This window comes from Camponotus floridanus, unplaced genomic scaffold (genome assembly GCF_003227725.1).
Source record: "Camponotus floridanus strain SB8 unplaced genomic scaffold, Cflo_v7.5 scaffold218, whole genome shotgun sequence".
Lineage (NCBI taxonomy): Eukaryota > Metazoa > Arthropoda > Insecta > Hymenoptera > Formicidae > Camponotus > Camponotus floridanus.
Window position 1 is genome coordinate 209,762 of NW_020229346.1, and position 20,936 is coordinate 230,697.

General features: G+C 33.2%; 2 protein-coding genes and 1 pseudogene across 4 annotated transcripts; 1 reads left to right on the plus strand and 2 right to left on the minus strand.

The window, feature by feature from the left end:
• Positions 1-8: 8 nt before the first annotated feature.
• Positions 9-9,979, minus strand: LOC105249925 (serine/arginine repetitive matrix protein 2). Of its 3 annotated transcripts, none has more exons than XM_011255729.3 (14): positions 9,829-9,979; positions 8,904-9,099; positions 8,654-8,778; positions 8,478-8,554; positions 8,255-8,377; positions 7,909-8,123; positions 5,572-5,712; positions 5,291-5,482; positions 4,508-5,204; positions 3,982-4,289; positions 3,592-3,728; positions 3,209-3,335; positions 1,513-2,866; positions 9-1,293 (listed from the first exon to the last, which is right to left on the minus strand). In XM_011255729.3, the coding sequence occupies exons 2-14, from the start codon at positions 9,062-9,064 to the stop codon at positions 1,174-1,176; spliced, it is 3,777 nt and encodes a 1,258-aa protein (XP_011254031.1). In that variant the 5' UTR covers positions 9,065-9,099; positions 9,829-9,979; the 3' UTR covers positions 9-1,173. The 3 variants fall into 3 exon arrangements, with proteins under 3 accessions (XP_011254031.1, XP_011254022.1, XP_011254047.1); XM_011255720.3 differs by having other exon boundaries at positions 3,592-3,767; XM_011255745.3 differs by lacking the exons at positions 7,909-8,123; positions 8,255-8,377; positions 8,478-8,554; ... (1 more) ...; positions 8,904-9,099; positions 9,829-9,979 and adding exons at positions 6,347-6,657; positions 7,221-7,416 and having other exon boundaries at positions 3,592-3,767.
• Positions 9,980-12,704: 2,725 nt separating this feature from the next.
• On the minus strand, positions 12,705-16,755 carry LOC105249917 (hybrid signal transduction histidine kinase L). The gene is made up of 7 exons (XM_011255707.3): positions 16,335-16,755; positions 15,477-15,712; positions 14,432-15,293; positions 14,133-14,213; positions 13,854-14,053; positions 13,229-13,660; positions 12,705-12,937 (listed from the first exon to the last, which is right to left on the minus strand). Exons 2-7 carry the CDS (start codon positions 15,709-15,711, stop codon positions 12,729-12,731), a joined length of 2,019 nt encoding a protein of 672 aa, XP_011254009.1. The 5' UTR covers position 15,712; positions 16,335-16,755; the 3' UTR covers positions 12,705-12,728.
• Positions 16,756-17,513: 758 nt separating this feature from the next.
• Positions 17,514-18,513, plus strand: LOC112637897 (annotated as a pseudogene).
• Positions 18,514-20,936: the final 2,423 nt, after the last annotated feature.

Sequence of the window (20,936 nt, forward strand, 5' to 3'; positions counted from 1 at the left end):
CGAGTTTCTTGCAGTGGTTTTGTGTTATATATTTGTGGAACTTTCAATTGTACAGCAACTTGATTTACATACAACATATATATATGTATATATGTATATATAGGTATTATCTTACTCTACCAAAATTACCGTCTATTATAGCTTAAACTAAACAATCGTAATAAAGAGATTAATATCATATTTGTGTTTTTTTTTTACCCGATAATCCTTTTCTGAAAATTAAAGACGTTGAATTTGGAGATACTATTATGATGCTGTGCAATTTCGTTCTTATAATTATTAAGATCAAGCGAAACGGAAGTTTTTAAAAGTTATTATTGTTAGGCATATTCGATATACGAGCTCTAATGGCACGAGATTAGATTTTGAGAATTTATAGAAACGCGCTATAGTTCTCTCACTTTAATTAATCGTGCTTTTTTCAATGTAACTACGAATGTTCCTTCTCCTCGTTTTCAATCGTATAAAATGAATACGCCATTAGATAGCAATTAAAAGAACATTCACTTCCGTTTCTGATAACGAATGATAATGAAAAGCCACTCGCCAGTTATATTTTTTCTTTACACTGTACTTATTGCATGTTAATGAATTGATCGAAAAATGAACGAAAAATCTAATTATTATCGATACACTATACAAGAGTAAATTGCAATATATATATGCGTGTATATATTGGATAAATACATATAAAAGAAATTTCTCTTGATTCAAATTCAGATAAACTTATTTTTAAAATCCATAAAATATATGTGATTAGGACAAAATTATATTTACTAAAATGCCGATAAAACTACATTTATGAAAAAATATCTTGTATAATAGCCGTAATTGATTACATTGATATTCGTTTAATATTATATTGGTTAGATTTTAAGTTTTAATCTTGATTAAATTTTAATTTTTTAATTTAATTCACGTTTGGATTAAACGAAGAAAAATTAAGACAACACATTTAAAAACAAAAAAAAAACAAAAAAAAAGGAATTATCAAGATTAATCAGAGATACGGTTATGACAGTTTGAAAGATAACAAAAGAGATAAAGAGTGATCATTACTAAAGCTAAAAAGTGTCTCAATATGCCCTATGTATCAATCGGTCGATTAATTAAGAACAACTTGAAGAAAGTAGCGATCGTATCACAGAGAAGCAGCGACGGCGGCGGCAATATCTACCAAATTTTAGCTGCAATGGCTCTCTGCATTAAAACGTTCTTGCTTCGCTGTTTCATGCGCTCAATGAAGTACTCCTTGCCTTCCAGGTTATCGTCGACAGGCTCAACCCCTTCATTCTGGCAACAAACGAGAGTTAGTTTGTTCCTCGCGCGTGTGGCTGATCATCATCATCATCATCATCATCATCATCATCATCATCATTATTCATCATCATCGTCACTTTCTCTGTCAGTTATTCCTCGCTTTTATCGTCAATTGTTATCATGATCGTCATCGCAAAGAAGACGAACCGGCCATTTGCCGTATGCCGAAAACCTACGCAGAGTCTAACCAACCTTAGTGTTAGCTGCATCGCCCCCCTCTCCCTCTCCCCACCTCTCATAGTCATCATCGTCCCTCTCCTCTCCTTCGCTCAAGGGTCCAGCTTGCCTTTTATTAGGAGGTACGGTCGAGCCACCACTGCCACCCTGTTGATGTTCGATGTCATCGCCACCTTCGAGCATCTTGTTGATCTTCTCCTTTGCTTCGTCCACCTTCCTCATCGGATCGGGCGAGTAGCTGCGATCGCTATATCGATCACGCGACGATGCACGGCGATCTCTAAAGTCTCGCCTGTCGCGGAAGTCACGGAAATTTTGTTTGTTGTGGAAGAATCTGCCACCACGATTACCACGACCGCCACGGCCGCCACGATTGTTGAATCCGCCACCGCGACGATTGCCGAAACGATTGTTGTGCTGATTGTTGTAGAAACGATTCCGGTTTTGGAAATTATTACCACCTCCGCGATGATTCGGATTGTTGAAGCCTTGGAAGCGTGGCTTATAGTACGTGCCGCGATTATTGTACGGCCGAAACTGTCTCTTATTACGATAGTAATTTCGGTCGCCTGACCTACTGCGGCTACGACTTCTCGTATACGATCTAGTACGCGATCGTGATCGCGATCTGCTGTACGTACCCGACGGAGATCTGCTATACTTCCTCTCGTAACTGCCTGATCGTCGATTCGAATAAGACCGCGAACGGCTTCGTCTGGCCGATCGAGATCTCGACGAGCCTGAACTGGACGCGCTGCGAGATCGACTGCGCGATCGTTTTGTTGGACGGTCTCTACTCATACGTTTACTCACGCCGCCTCTGCCGCTCGATTCGCGTTTCTTTGGAGTCTGCCGATGTTGACCTCGCTCGGCCTCGCTATCGGAATCGGTTCTCGGCCCTTTGGCCTGATTCTGGTTCTTCGCTGGTGGTGGAGGGCGCGGTGGTTCGGGCGGATGTCCAGTTCCACTGTTTTGACCGATCGGCTGAAACTTGCCACCCAAATTGTTGCTAGAGCCAAACTTGGTCGGCGTTGTTTGCGAGATGGAAATAGCGGGATCTTTGTACGATTGGAATTTGTTCTGCGGTTGCGGCGTAGGATATTTGACGGGTGCTTGCTTTGGCATCGGAGGCTCTTTCGGCAATGGCGGTGGAGGCGTCGGTGCAGGCTGCGGTGGCGGTGCTCTCTTCTCGGCAAGTTCACGTTGCATCTGCTTTCGTATATTTAAGGACTTTTCGAGAGCTGCGCGTTGAATTCTTTCTTCCAATTCGTTATCATCATCCTCGTCGCTATCCACAAAAACGTTGGATTGCATCTTCTTGCTTTCCGGTGGAATATCTTGCCATTTTTGCGGAGGAACGTCCTTTTGCCTAAAATCATACGTTAACGTATAAACTTGCAGACAGGTAAAATTAAATTCATTCCATTAATATAAGTGAAAATCGTGAGATTCTGACAATACACGATATCCAAATAAACACATGTAAAGAGAGCATGAGAACCAGTAAATAATAAATTCATTTTAAATACAAAAAAATGTAAATAAAAGCGCTTTTGTTAATACATTAATAATTCACCGCCAATTTTGCCGAATATGATTTTAAAGCGAATCGAAACATTCATTGCATCCATTTACATGTGTACTTATTTCGATGTGAGTAAAACGAGAGATTAAATTTTGTTAGATTATTGAATATGCTTCATGCACTCACCTAGCAGCTTGCGCAGCTTTCCATTTTGCATTCAATGCAGCGGTATCTAACGTAGGCAGTTTTGGTTCTGGATGAATCAATTGGGATTCTTGTTCAAATATGTCTGTCAGTGGCTTTCTCTGTATTTCTACGAACAAACAATTATAGTGAAATCTTACTGTATTATTATATGTGTTATTACTGTATGCTGTAATACATTTGTTTGTAATACATTTGTACCACTATGCAATTGAAAAACCGCCCGCTACAGCCAAAGTTTTGGCACTACTGTTCTGTCACGCGTATAAATGTCGAACTCTCGTGAGAATCAATGCGTGAAAAATGTCACGCTTATATGACGCATGGTAGCAAATGTATAATTTTTTTTGTATATATATATATACCTTTCCTTTGTTGAGCAGTCATCGGCATCCTGGATTCTCGCTCGTGATACGCCTTCGAAGCTTCGTCTCTCTCTCTTTCCCTTTCTCTGCGCAGCTCCTCCTCCCTCCGTGAACTCTCAGCGAGCTTCTCCGCGTTGCTAAGAGGGGAAGGTATGTCATTATACTGTGCTACATACCTAGTAAATATAAAAACATAAGTAGAATACGATATCTGACGACCGCGTAATTTCCGTTTAATTGCGTTAGCTGAGGATATAAAAATAGCGTAAAAACGACAATTGCACTATAACACAAAGTTAAATTAAATATAAATTGTTGACCGGATAACTTAAAGGAAAGAGAGATGTATTAAACTCATTGTATTGAGACAATTCCAATAAAGATTCCAACCTTTTTAACGCCGCACAGTCTTTCTCAACCTTCGCATAATAAGCATTAAGTTTGGACTCTAATTGTTCCAAATCTGGCAAAGACGACTTTTTCAACGCTTCTAAATCTCGTTCAAGTTTATCCTTGTTTTTACGCTTTTTTCGTTCTTCCTTCTTCTTTTTCTTTCGACTCTTCTTATCCTCCTTCTCTTTGTCTTTTCCCTTCTTCTCTTTCTTCTTCTTTTTCTTCATCTTTTCGCTCTCGGAGTGTTTCTTTTCCTTTTCCCTTTCCCTCTTCCATCTCGCTGTCTCTTCCAAGAATTTTCTCACCTGTTCGCATAAAAAAAAAAAGAATAATCTTGTATTATTTTAATTCCTATATTTTACATATTTAACATGTTATTATACATTTAACATATATATATATATATATATATATATATATATATATATATAATACTAAGAACACTACTAATACTAATATACTATACTATACTAATACTAATATAAACCTAAAAAGTAAATATAAATTATGAAATTACACTTGCCTTATCTTCGTAATCTGAATCATCCTTGGTCTGCTCAAGAAACTTGCGTACTTTAGTTTCATAGTCGTCAACTTTTTCGCGCGTATTCGCAGTATAAGAGGCCGGCGCAATAGTATCATGAGTAGTGGCAGCTGCAGCTGGAGGATTATTATATTGGGCCATACGTTTGCTAAGTGGTGAAAGCGAACTGCGATGATCTTTCTTGTGTTTGCGCTTACGGCTCGGCGAACGGGACGCCGAACGAGAACTTCCGGATGACGACGAGCTGCTCGAGTCCGAACTTGAAGAACTCGAAGAACCACTGGATGAAGAACTCGAGCTGGAACTCCATCTCTGTCTCTTCTTTGACCTAGATTTTCTCTCTTTTTTGCGCTTCTTTTTATCTTTCTTGTTCTCTACAACGTCATTCTCGGCTTCGAAGCTCTTAAACGTATCCAAAGGATTCAGCGATGCTGTAAGAGTCTTAGCCTTTATGTACTCGATGGAATTTCGCGCCTCCTCATGATACGGTGCTATCGCCAAACAGTTTTCGTACGCCTTTTGAGCGTCTTCGTATTTCTTCTCGTCCTCGTAACTACGACCAAGCGCCACTAACGTTTCCGCCATATACTTACGAGCATTTGCATGCGTTTGATTTAATTTCAAGGCTGTTTCAAAGTCGTCAATCGCCTTCTTGAAGCTTCCGCTATTTGCATATCTGTGCAGAACAAAAGATAGTACATTAAACATCTATACATATATCAACATATTAAATTTATCGTAAACTTCAATAAGAAAACTTACAGAGCTCCTCGAGCGACTAAGCCTTCAACATTTCGAGGATCAACGGTGAGTGCTTTGTTGAGACATTGAAAAGCTTCGGAATGACGACCAGCCTTGAAATGATCTATACCCTCAGCAACGCTTCGGAACGCCCATTTGCTTGCTTGCGCTTGTCGTAATTCAGAAGCATACTCATTCGGTGGAAATCTTTCTCTGCATATTAATAAAAGTCAAAATAATTAAACGATTTACACGAGAATAATTTACTCTACGTTTATCAATGTAATTTGGCGAAATCTTACCTCAATCCAACCATATTAGAATGATTCTCTTGTCCGAGACCGATCAAGTCGCATAGATATTTTATGTTGTTTGGATTGTTGAAGCCAGTACTATTCTCCAACAGCGTTTCATAACTCTGGCCTTTGTTGTCCATCGCTTTCCTATATCACAGAGAAAAATATTTGATTATCAAATATTGCAAGAATCGTCATGACCTTTGCCAAAGAACAGGAAACCAAAGCTACTTCGTTAACGGTAAAATTAAAGACTTGATAATCATGACAGCCGAGTCTTTATGATCCTATTGGTAGATAATATTGCTTGTTTGACAATGCGTGTGCGTTTCTGTTCTCTTTCTATATATATATATATATATTTTTTTTTTTTTTTTTTCTTTCTTATGCTCGCACATACGTATACTTATATGTGCACATTATCCATTGTAGTCTTCCCACATTTGCATATGAAATAGTTTTGTTATTCAATTTATTCCTGCACAATGATGTTTCTTTATTTCGATCTGCATGTATTATTCAGCGAAATGATACTAATGCCAAAAGTGCTTTAATTTCAATCTTTTGATTTTATTACAAGTGAATAAATAAATAATTGTTGTGCAACTTCTGGTATTAGAATCGTTCAAAATCTATTGTTTCTACCGTTAAGAAGCAGCAGGGGTCCGAAACAGGGATGGCAGTAGAAGGTAAAATTCCTTTATTATATCAGATATAATCTCATATAGTTATAAATTCACATTGGTACACAACCTCAATATTATGTAAACTCGTCTCTCACCTTTCATGTACCGTTAAGACGTATATTTCTAGTATTTTGTATCATATTTGTAATCAGATTTTTTTATCTCAACACAAAAGCACACGGCCTATCATCAATCGATGGTGTGGTTTTGGTTTTTATAAATTTTTTTTGGTGCGATAAAATAAATTGCATAGCCCTAGAATAAGTTGGGAGAGCCACGCTTGAATATATATTATCTTCCACGGGTGACCAAAAAAATTGTTTTAGATGTTTCGCCTGTTTGCATTTTGTGGTGTCAATTTGTTATCAACATGTGACATCACTTATTTTTTATTTGTCAATATAAGCTGTAAGTTTAAACATCAAGGCATTATTATACGACAAGGCGCGATTCTTTTGAGGCTTAAACATAAAAAGGTAAAAAGTTGAGCGATTAAGATTCGAGTTGTTTGGTCTCTACTTCAAATCTCGTGTAACTTTTGTGGTAAATTATACATGTCTATTTTATCCTACCTTTAATAAGGAAAAATATAATTGCACGTAAAAATATTTTCCGCTACAAAATAATTTGCAAAAGAAGATTGTATTCATACATATTTTAAAGAGACACAATATAAATATATGTACATATATATATGTATACATATACATATATGTATACATATGTATATACGTGTGCGTGTGTGTATATATATATTTATTATGTGTGTGTGTATATATATATACTCTCACACACACATACACACACACAGAGAGAGACTCGCGCGCGCGCACACACACAAACACATATGCATACATACACACACATACATATATATATACATGTATATATATGCGCGCACGTGTGTGTATTCTGGATATCCTTATAGTTATAAGAGACCAAACAACTTTAAATCAAGGTTATACCTACCGTCTATTGCATTCACTCTGACCGCTCGAGGCTCAACGTCTCATACTGGAAATTCAACCTCAAAAATCATTTGCGCCATAATCTGGCTGGTGTTTTGAGAGTAACATATCGCAAACGTAGATAGAATATGTGCGGAACAGAGCCATGTCAATCAATATTCAAGGTTTGAATTCATTTGTATCGCATTAGAAATTCATCATCATACTGACTATCAACTTTTTACGTTACATAGAGTATCTGGCACCTAAATTCATAAAAACGTGTAAGAGGAATCAAATCTAATTTACCTAATTTTGTTAGTATCACAGTGCTTCTGTTAAAATTTGGCTGTTTTCCCACCATGCCATATTATTTTTATCTTTAATCTTAAAAAATTATGTATGTAATATAAAATTTATACACATTATAAAGCAATGTACAATCAAAGAAGAAAGTCAGTGTATCGATTTTGGATCTATTGCAATTAGATAAAAAATTTCGATCTTGTTATCCTTTTCAGTGCAAGTGCTCGTACGATAATACACAATGAACAAAAATGTGACATCACAAAACGCTTCCATCGCTTATATCGTGTGAATAAAATATTTCATAATGATATAAGGAACCAACTTACAAGAGTTAGTGAAGCAATACTATGGATTCAGTAGACTTGCAATTATATCTAGTCAAAGTTATTCTATCAACTTACTTATAGGCTTCCGGAAGATCGTCGGAATGAATAAGTCCCATAGGTGGGTGTGGTGCTTGCCCTTCCCGAGCGGGTATGTTCATAACTGCAACAACACGCTCAGCTTCAACGTTAACTTCACTGACTACGACGCAGACGAGATCATTTGCCATGTAACCCCTCGTTACACCTTTCTTGTCCACCGCCGGCACAGTGGCCGTATTTAATATCAGTGCCTAAAAATACAACATTTGCGAACTTTATTAAAAAATATATAAATAAAATAGAGAGAGAGAGAGAGAGAGGAAATTGATATATAAAATCCCTGAAAAGAATAATATCAATAAGTAATATTATATCGATGTACCTTAACTCCTAATTCAGTAACAACTCTGGGACAGTCGCTACAGTTGCATAGCACCTTCAGAAGCAGACCTGCGGCGCTTTTGCCCATCACTTGGGCGTAAATTACATCTCCGACTATTAAACTCTGTAAATTAAACAGATAATATAAAGTTAAATTGTTGATATTGTTTTTTTCTTTCTAATAAATAAATATTTGCTTTTCCTATTATTCAAACATTCCATACCTCCAAAAAATTGCGAATGCGCTGAGATTTTTCCATGGTGACAAAGGTGTCGAGCGCTGGTACTGTAGCATAAAATTCTGAAAGTAGACAAATAGGCACGATTATATGTACGTGTCGTTTTGTTCTTGCGGATGAAAAAGAAAAACAGGAAATATCATCTTTTAAAAAATTATTACCTTCATCTCCAAGTTCTTGTTTGATGCATTCTGCAGATTTCTCCAAGTTTGCTTTATCGTACAGGGCATCCGCTTTTTTAGCAAGGAATTGTTGAAGCTTCAGACGTTTGCCTCTGTCTCCAAAGCTGCAAGAGATACATAGCGTTTCATTTAATTAAAAATATTACGCAAGGACAGGGAGGAGGCGTTGAATATGAGCAGCAATATATCTAGATTATTATCAGAGGCGATCGATATACAACGCATATACCTGAGAGTCTTTTGCCGCTGTTGATATATTTCAAAGCTAGGATCCTTGAGATTGAGCATGACCAGTTCGTTTTCATTGCGTTCTCCTTCCCATACTTTCTGCAACTGTTGGCCATGGTAGTTCAACGCTTGCGCCACGAGACGCGCGTCCATAGATTCCATTTCGCTCAACAAAGAGACCAATCTAATCTGTAAGACTGCGAAAATCGGCGCGTTCGAATTATATACGTCCACTTGTTTACGTTACTGTGAGATTACTGTGATTTCCACAAGTATGTCCGTTATATCGTTACACACACACAGATATATATCGGCACACATCGTTACACATTATAGATGTAATTATTCATAATTATTAATATTCTCTCATGCATAAAAAAACGTCCTTTGAACGTTTACGTTCCAACATGTTCAAGGACACACGTTGCCGATCGTCGACCACGTGGTCCGTCGAATTCGAAATTCAACACGTTATCGCTTCCGTTTTTTTTTTTCCCCTCTATTATCGCGCGCCTACTCGGAATGTCCGGCGGCATTGCAAATTATGAAAAATTGCAGCATTCCGCGCGGCCATCGCGCCATCCGAGACAAAGCGATCGCATCGTTCCGTGAAGCAACGCTGAACGAGACCCCCTGTGCCCGGATGAGTATCGGCCTCGTTGGCCTCGTCGAAATATCGCTCGCCACAGTTCAGTTATCTCGTATTAACGTTCACGTAGGCGAGAAGCGTGCGCCGTACGCATATTATCGATTTATCGACAACAAGATGGTCGTTGAGGGTAGAACCCGGGGAACTGCGAAGGGGCATCGGCGCCATGACGCTCTTTCTCTTTCTCTCTCCGCCGCTCCAAAGGCTACCACCTTTTATCCAACGCTAATCTCTCGCCAGCGGGACTGGGCCCGATAATTGCAAAAGTGTTACTTACCGCTCGCTCGGGATATTACGTTCCGCAGTGATCTGGCAACGAAACTCTGAAAGAATCACGTTGCGCTACGAGACATCCTCGGAATAAACGAATAAACGCGTGCCCGAGTCTCGAATCACCGAGTCACGATTGTGGCGAAAACGGAAACGATAGAAGGTAGAGGGGGCGATCGGGCGGCGCATGCGCGGCGCGCAACTGCCTTATCGAACGCCCGCCAAGCGTTCGTTCGACACGAACGAATGCGTACGTAGATACGTAGATACTCGTTTCATTGCTTGGAATCTTCTACAAAATGGGCTTAGAATCAATCGAGATCAAAAATACACCACGCCCGCGACAATGTAATGTTTTATAGATGAGATATTCCGATTTTTATCGAAAACTTTTTTTCTATACGCGATTGTAAAGGTGTCGTTATATGACATCAAGCGTCTGCGCAGAAAATCATGGGAATTGACCAATCGGAGTAGCCGGCGACAATTTGTTCCGATTGGTCAATTTCAACCGCAACCCGTAGTGTGATTACGGCTTTACGTCGCTGCTGTAGCAGAACATTCGTAGCTGTAAAGACGTCTCTTGCTTCTTTTTTTCCTGTTTTATTTACTCATTTGAAGGAAATTCCATTTTTGTCATCTGCTTATTGTATCACGTGTATCCACCAAATTTTATACGTTGCCTTTTTTCTCTTTATTAATTTTATTTTATTTGCGTGCATATTTTATTATGTAATTTATACATTTATAATAACAATATTATTCCTTTTATACGTTTATAATAACAATATTACTCCTTTTGGTAAATACAAACCTTGAGAGAAATTATCTTATATTTTTTTAGAATAATAAATTATGGAGAACATTGGAAATGGATAATTTGAAGAAAATAGACAATACTGTGTGTGAAAACTCTGTTAAAGATCAGTTAAAATCATATTCATCTTGTTCTATTTTGGAAACTAACTCTGGTTTTTCTTTAAATTCAAATCCAGATAGATGCTTTTCAAACCAATTCATTTGTAAATAGTGAAAAGGAACAAAAACTCGTAATTTAGACACACCTCGCACTTTGCAAGCAAGATATTAAATTTTTAAAATGTTACAAGACAGGGAGAAATGGAGCAAGAGAAATCTATGTAATGGTCGATCTACATAAAACATTATTCTATTTTTGGCAAATACAGATTCATAGGAAATTGTATCCTTTCTTGCATGATTTAAAAGATATAAGATACAAATTGTAGTTCATTTCGATAAAAATGATTGAAACCCTCGTGTACAAGAGTTTGTTTAAAAAAAACTCCTGCGAGAATAACAAAGTTAAACAGAAACAATTTAGTAACTAGTAATTAATCAATAAATGTAGTAATTTTTTAATTTAATACTTTATAGAGGAAATTTTAATTAATTTTTGTATATTTTTCTACTATTTGTTATATATTTTACAGATTTACTACAGTTTGACAACTTTGGTAATGAAGTTTGGTAATGAAGTAAGGCATAAAAATATTCGAATTAGTATTTTTAAGTGTAAAAGTCATCTAGTCTAACTTTGAAAAGTTGTGCTATCTCTTTTTTGTCATATACTTTTATTTGTACAGCTTTTATATAATAAAAAAAAAAATAAAAAAAAAAAAGAAAAAAGTAACTTAATAATTTATAAAGTTTATTAAATATTTTTCTGTTTTCATTTCTGTAAGTATAGAAATATTGTTAATAATATTGTTTTATTTTACCACTTATAATTATATCAAGTATTGTATTGCAATAAATTTTTGATAATAAATTATTTTTTTTATTTACTTGTATTATACTCTAAATGTAATAAAAATTTAATATTATTTTTACTGCTGCAAATAAAGAATATAATAATCAGTTAATAATCTAGTTAATAATATAACAATGTATACATAATATATAATAATTAATAATATAAACTTTTTGTAAAAACTGAAGAGTGTATAGTGTTGTATTTATATAATACAGATTCATTCATTTGTAATATTATAGATTTCCAGGAATATATTAATAATTTATTCACTCAATCAATTTTATATAAATGTAATATCTCATGTTACTTTAAATGATAATAATTGAAAAGAATTTAAAAGTATATTCATAATACACATTTAATTTTTTATACTGCAATAAGATGAAATGATTATCGAGGATGAATACTTTCTGCATAGGTACATGAATATTGAAATGGATTTTATACAGTAATGAAAAACTGTATTTTTTAATTATATCACACATATGTGTATAACATTTATCATTCTAATTGTAAGTTGTATAAAAACTGATTTTTACATAAAGTGATAGCAAAAAATAAATTTACTCTTATTTTGAATAAAAAAATGTATATGTGTATTTGTGTTTGTATATACATGTACATGTTATTCGTGTACATGTTACAAATGTTTTATTTAATATTACATTCATCCATACTAAGAATATGTAAATGTATGCAGAATATACACATGAATTATATTTTTGATAAACAGTATTTTTAATAAATACAATGTATTTATTAAAGTATATTTAATTTAAACACATATAATCACTTTAGTATTCAGAGAGAAATATATTATCAACGATAATACCATACATGTGGGCGATAACAATAATTACGTTGATTATAATTGTTATTCTTTCAGAATTATATTTAAATTTCTTATCTTGAATTTATCATTTTACACAATTAATATACAACGTACTAAAATATTACTTATATTTGTAATCGCTGCTTTTTTATCGATACAGTTTTCGCGGTTGTATATATTCAGTATTGAATAAAATTAAGAAAATATGAGGAATATTAAAAATTATATATATATATATATATATATATATATATATATATATATATATATATAAGACTATGTCAATTAAATTTATATCCGATTAAAATCTACCGATATTGGAGAAAGCAGCGAATAATGGTGTTCCGCTCGTCGTCGTGGTTGATGGTTGCTGATCACCGATATTTTTCAATAGATTACCTTGCAATAGACTGTCGAGTGCTTTCTGAACTGTCGGATCGTTTAGAAGAGGCGACGGTGAAACTCCCGTGGATGCGGTCGTCGTGGATGATGTTGTGGCCGTGTTTGATGCTATCGGCATAACGTGCATTTATCAAGTTCGTGGTTTCAACACCGTCTGAATGAATTTTCTACAGTATTTTAATTGTTTTTGTTAAATATTGTTCATGTATCTAGTTGTTAAAATACAGTCATGATATTTTATTTTATTAATCGAAGACTTTTACTTGCAAATGTTTTATCTTAAAATTACATTCCCAAACAACTTATATATGCTGCAAATATTTATATGCATAATCAACACGATATTCTTCAAATTTTGTCGATCTTTTATATATATACATGATCTGTTTAATCTTTTACCTGTTCCCCAATTAGCTGGTGGAACTGGAACTGGTGCCGAAGCTGGTGGTGGTACCGGGCTCGGTTCTGCCGCTCTTGGCGCGCTTGTTTTACTATTATTCAGAATATTCAGTATTCGCGTCTGTAACTCTGCTTGTTTTGGATCGTTGATCGATGTGAGCGGCGCTTTTACCGGCAAATCCTTCGCGTCGCCCAATTCAACTTGTACTTGTTCCTCGCGTTTCATATCGAGATACTTTATGACACGATCGTACTGCAGAACCGTAAGTTGATGATTGTCAGCCAGCATGTTTAGTAAAACCTGTATAGCGTCCGGATGACGCTCGCTTGCGAGAGGTGTATTTAGAGGAACCGAACGGCCGCCGGCTTTGTAATTCGTAAAATCTCGTGAAATTAAATTTATAGCATCTTCAACTGGCATATTCCTATGTTCTATAACATAAAAACGGTACAATGCCAATCAATTTGTGTTATAATAAATTATTAAGATTATTAATATTATTTATTATTATTATTTATTATTAATATCATGTGTGATAACAAATTTTAATGAATATTATGTGTGCTAACAAATTTTAATGAAGATCTTCATTCCTACAATTTATACCTTATTGAAATTCTTTACCTTGTGGTAATCCGTGTAAAATATTCAGTGTCAAAGAATGGTGTTCATGATTGATGGGTGTTACTACTACGGCGTATAAACAGCCACGACTCGCGATATTTCCCAAAACACGGCCTAAGGGAACGTCCTCGTTCGGAAACAGCAAGTCTACCATTAAGCCGATCTGCTTTAATCGTAATTCAATATCTTCTGCATATTTCCTGGATATTTAATAATATATGTATTGTATAACATCAATATCTAACTTTATATAATTATAAGTAAGGATTGACATCTCACGTTAACGCCTTATTAACGACGATAATTTCGCAGTCATTCTTTTCAGTTGCCAGGTAATCCATTGATGCTCCACTGACATTTCTACAAGACAAATGAATGTTTTATTATCTACATTTATACATGCATTTGTTTTTATTAAGTTATTAAATAAATAAATAAATAAAAAAATTGACTATAACTGTATTAGAATGTGTATAGGTAGAATATTATTCGATAAGAACTTATTGGGTATATTATTGTTGTTGAGAAAGATTGTTTAACTATTATATTAAGTTAGGTCAACGATGACGACATTTTACCCAAAACTCGCATTTGCATCTCTTGTTCCAGACGTCTTGAAATCATCATAACGATTTCCACCGTCATTGAATGAATCTCTGGCAAAATTGTTGCCACGTAGTCTATCTCCTTGTTTATGATCCCATTCTCTATTTACTTTGTCCTCTATTCGATTACCTCTATTAATTGGGCTTCGATCTCTGAAATTATTCGCGTTGTTTGGATTGTTCTGATTATTCTTGTTTCTATTCTTTCCACCTCTCGCTCCTCGTGTTCTATGAATATGGGTACCGCCTCCGGTACCCATTGCCCCACCACCAGAAACAGCATTTTGATTTTGGTTATTGCCTGGATTAGTTTGATTACGATTCTGATTTCCTCCAGGCCTATTCTGATTTCCCATCTGATTATTATTTCCAAACTGATTGTTGATGCCTCTATTTTGATTGCCATGACTAGCAACAAATTGATCATTTCCACGATTTGGATTACCTAAATTGAATTGATTGTTTCCACGATTTTGAGCGGGATTATTAAAAGGATCGTTTCCATTGTTATTATTATTATTATTATTATGTTTCCCATTATATTGGTCATTGTCGCTATTTCCTGTTTGATTTCCATCATCAAAGTTACTGTTTCCGCTATTCCTATTTTGAGGATTTAAGTCTTTTTGACTGTTAGCAAAAGTACTATCATTCCCAAAATTCTGATTCATACTGCCAATATAATTTGGTTTATTTGTACCAAAAGAGTCAGTTGCTGCATTACTAAATTGATTATTCATAGAATTGAATTGATTATTCAATCCACTCATTTGCTTTGCATTTGAATTGCCTGCATTTCCACCAGATTGATTATCTTTTTTGGCTGGTCTGACATCTAGAAAAAATATAGATAAATGAGAAGAAATATTTTGAATCATCTCCCTATACATTTTCTCTCAAAATAAATATTAACATTAACATTGAGAAAGATAAAAATAATATTATTTGTCAAATATAAGAAAAATATATTTATAAATATGTAAGTCTCTCTTCAACTATCCAACTTTCTATAATATACCTATACGTCTGCCTTTAAACAGTGCGCCATCTTCATTCTGTATAGCTTTCTGAGCAGATTGTTCATCCTCAAATTGCACAAATCCAAAGCCTCTGTTTATTATCGACGCTATAACAGTTCCATATTTGGAGAAATGTTCTTCCAATTCTAACTTTGTAACATCATCAGTTTGTAAATGGCCCACAAATATGCGACTAGACGCAGTAGCAGGATCTTTTAAGAGTCTGGCGCTCATCCTGCATTTTCATATAAAAAGATATCTTAAGACAACGGTAATAAAACTGACAAATTGTTATGATATAGATCTTTGTTAATATTTTTAAAATTTACAAAACTGGTTTTTGCATTGAGAAAGCATTTTTAATATATTATATTAAAGTCGATATTTTTATATGCTTTTAATATATACAAGAAATTAATTCAACTTTATCTTCATATATAAATGTTATGATATAGTTATATTATATAATATAAAAATGATTTCAGATTTAATAAAATTATTATATATGTGTATATTGTCTAACAAAATATTTGAATTTCTAAATAATTAATTAAATGTTTATATCATTTATCAAAATATTTGAATTTTTAAATAATTAATTATTATTAAATAAAATAATACAAATTAATATTATTATAGATTAATGTTAGATGTTTATTTTAATTACTAAAATATAATTTATTATTAAAGATGCCACAATTAAAATTCCAGCTATATATTGCTTAAATTTTAATCATTAAACCGGTATACTACATTATATTGTGTAAATAGTAGATATATCGAATTAGATATACTTATATTAGGTATATTTATATTTTATAATTACTTATGTACAAATGAAATAGCTTCATGCTTACTTTTTGATGATGTATTAATCAGTGTTGTGAGAGAGAGAGAGAAAGAGAGTTCAATTTTAAAACTCTCTAAATCTTGATAACTTGAAACACAATAAACTCAGTAAATTCTATAAGTTTCAGCAAAAAATTAACGAAGGGCATTCTCTTCCTGAAAGATAATTCTATAATCGAGCATCGGGACTCTTTGACACTATATCATAAAACATTGGTTTACGTCCGAATTTAAACTGACGTCTTGATTGTGCGTTAATTGAATTAACGCAAGACAAATGCGCAAGATTACGCACTTTACTATCGAAACTGCGGTCACTGTTTGTTTGCGTACAAAACCGTTTGTCGATTTATGATGAAGCCATCTTGCAAAAGCGTACTCAGTTTTCAAGCACGAATCATAAAGTCAAAGATCCAAACCAAGACTGTGTTCCGAACTGTTTCCGAAATTGCTGCCAGTTTAATGCCAGCACTGAAAATATACGATATACGTAAAGGTGCAATTTCATTGACGCTAAAAAGTAGCGTCAACCATTGGTTAAACAATGAAGCAACTACTTATTTCCTTGTTCAACCAATGGTTGATGCTACTTTTTAGCGTCAATGAAATTGCACCTTAAGTTCATATTTTTATGTTTATAGAGGACGCATCGTCCTTTCAGGGATAACCTAAAGCCGGATACTTTGTTAATCTAGTGACTTTAAGATCGCCTAAAAGCAGACTATGACAAAAAAGAGTGAAAACTATGAACAACTTTGTTGTTTGTTTTATAGATTTTAAAAATGGCTTGTCGTATGCTACATATTTAGAGTTGTAAATAATTTGATAAAAAATGTTCAATCTATAAATAATGATAACGCAAATGAAATATATCATTGTCGCTAAATCATTATATGTAATTAACATATAATGTGTATTTAAAATTAATTTATCAATTTAATTCTAATAAAATTATGAAATTTTTTTCAGGTATATATTATTGTTTAATATTGTTTAATTTATTGCTTGTCAGTCATTCACATTTATTAAAAATAGTCACTTTATTAAATAATGTGAGAAACTCTATGTTCTTTGCGAATAGTAAGTAGAACTTTTATGGAAATAGCATTTTGATAATAGTTTATATTTACAGTAGAAAATAGTTTGTATTTCACTGTGCTTTTGTTCTATAGGACCATGAATTATGAAAGGATGTGACAAGTATCAGTAATGCAGGAAGACGCAGAGGTAGAGCAAGAAGAGTAGTGAAAAGAGAGACCTAAATAAGGAGCAAATTATTGGCATGGGAAAAATTCCAATACAATTTCCTGGTCTGAACACTTCTGTGTTTAGAGGAAAAGAATTAATTCAACAGCTGAAACTGCTTGTAAATTTTGAAAGAAAGCAAAAACTTATGGAATTACCACAAAGTCAGACCAGGCCAATGCAAATAAAATTATCGCCATTGGAATGTGGTTGGAGGAGTGTTATAATGGATGGCAGAAGCATTGAATCAGATCTTATTGGAAAAGGTTAATATTTATGCTATTATTGGATTATAATGGTTAAATTACATACATACAAAAATCATGTGATATGATGTCTATTTTCAATTTTTTTTTTTTTGATGTTTCAGTTCTAAATATTAGAATCTTATATAATTAATATCTTTGTTTTCTGCAGATACATTTGAAAGTTTTGAAACCTGGATTTTGGAAAACAAAATGATAACTTGTATGACCAGTAATTTAGCACGTAAGACTAGAATCAATACATTTATAGTAACTGGGAATGGAAATGGATTGGCTGGATTTGCGTTATGAAAAGCCAAAGCATCCCTAAAGACGATTAAAAATAGGGCTGGTCAAAGATTAATGTATATTCCTACATGTAAGGAACACACTGGTAAGAAAATACTTGTCAGTACTATATAATATAAAATTTATTTCTTCTCTTTTAATATCACTTTGTATTTTTCAGTGTTACATGATTTCTTTACACAGTTTGAGAATATAAAAATATTTGTAAAGAAAATTCATGAAGGATAGTGGGCTTGTTTGTCATCATGCGATAAAAGTATGTTGGGAGATAATTGGCATAAAATATATATATGCCAAAGTACAAGGAGGAATGTAAAAGCATTCTTTGGTTGGCTTATTACAAATAGGTGTGAATATAAAGTATTTAAAAGCATATTATACTTTTTATTTAATTTATATTAGAAAGAAACATTTTTTTATTTATAAAAATATATATACACACACATATATATATATATATATATATATATATATATATATATATATGTTACACATAAAGCTAAAAAAAAACGTAAATTGTGTCGATTAATTAATTAATTGTTTTATTTAATTATCAATTTATATATGTATATCATTAACAATGATTTTTTGTTTACTTAAACTTGATAAGGTTGTACATAAGAAACAATCTTTTTTATTTAGTATTTCAAGCATATTTTCATAGAACTTTAATTTAATTATTATATTAAAAATGTTGAACAAAATAAAGAATTAAAGCTGGCTTTCTCTGTAGTCTCATGGCAGATTATATCAGTAATCATACTTTAATTATTGCAATATATCATGAAACAAATCAATATATCAAATATGCTATATCAAATATGTAGTGTAAAGATTTTAATGTTTTCGTATACGATCTATTTTTTATAATTTTTTCGTATACGATCTATTTTTTATTCTATCGATGTTTTTATAGTGATGCACCTTGAGCACTTTGCTTCATATATTTGCAATAAAAATATATTAAAGCAAATTATTTTGCAAATTTATTATTCTAATTTTTATTTAGAAAGAATAAGATTTAAAAAGACACATGAATTTTTTCAGATTTTTTTTACATATTTCTATTGAAAAAAACGCATCAGATAAAACTGACTTTCCTGTACATTTTAAATGTGCCAAAAGATTTGCTCTTTATTCCACTTACTGCAATAATGTACACTAAAAATGACAGATCTATATTAAAAATGATAGATCTATATTTAGTAGTTGAAAAGAAAGAGAGGAGAAATGAAAAGTGTATCTAGAGAATTTAAAAGAATAAAAAACAAATCTAAAAATAATAATACATAAAGATTAATATTATGTATTTTTTCCATGAGGAATGTGGGGCGCACATTTATGCATTTATTTATTTAGATGAGATTTACTTTAGAGCACATTCAGTATTCAACTTTTATTTTATTTTCTCTTTCTTACGATATATAAGTATAACATAATTACCTGCAAATGCTATCATTTTTGTATGCTTACAGTGATACAGAAACAACATTACGAGTACTATATTTACAGATAACATCTCTATAATAAAAAAAGCACCAAAAATCTAATGGTGAAAAAAGGGTAAATATTGTAGACCAGCATAAGTATCAACCAATTATTTCACCGCTCTGTTTCATTAGAGTTGCAATTTTCTTTTATAATATCATAAATATTATAAATAAGATAGAGATTTCCATACGTTTCAAATAAATTTATATATTTTATATATGTAATACTGCGCACACATATTAAAAGGTGATAATATCGCAGTTATAATAAGATACAATCCTGGCAATGTAGCAATTTTTGGATTCTGAAAATAATTTAATTTGATTTATTTTTGAGAAATGCACACAATACTTTAGAACAAATTATTTTTGTGCCATGTATTACCTGTGTAAAATTCCACACGCAGTATCATATTGTCTGTGATATATGAAAAGCTTCATCGATGAAATAAATGGTTGAATATGATTGAGATATAAGAAAAGTACTTGTAATGTAGTAATATAGTACTTGTAATGAATAACGTTAATGTGGAATCCATAAATATTTTATATTTTAATTTCATGTAATCGAGATGTGATAAGACACTCATGATTACTTTAAAAATGTGTCCACAAATATCATGTAACTTCAATAGCTGCACATTCGTCAAATTAATCCTATTACGTTAAATGAATCACAGCAGCTTGTTTTAATTTAATCTAACCTAACCAATTATATTATATGCTCCTCATTAAAATGTGTAAAACTGTACGTCGCACATTTAATACGATTAATATACTACGTAATAAAATGTAATACACTAATGAAATAATTAAATATTATTTTTTAAAGCATGATAAAATCCAGGAGCATACGCTTGTGTTTACATTCGAAATCCAAAGCCACTGAGAGGTTAAGTTAGGTTAGGTTAGGTTAGATCAAACAAATTTATCGTTTAACAGTTGGCAGCCCTACGAGATAGGCTGTGCAGCACTGCGCGCGCGTATACAAAATAAATTTGAAATCGCTTCTAGCATAACCGTCTTCACGCAATCGACTTTATTTGAATTGCACCGAATCCAATTATGATGCCGATTTGTCCGAATGTATTCGGGACATCGCGATGCTGTATAAGCGTCGAATGAGCACAAATTATCACGCAAATATGATAAATCAAATCTACTCACCGGCTGTTCCACAAGCCTCCTCGGGACAGTTCGCTCGCCTCGGGACGTCCTATTCCGATCTTGATGCACACAAATCCACACGATATCATCAACACGAACGCGCGACACTTTATTCGGCACTCCTGATATTCGCTCGCATCCGATAATCATCATC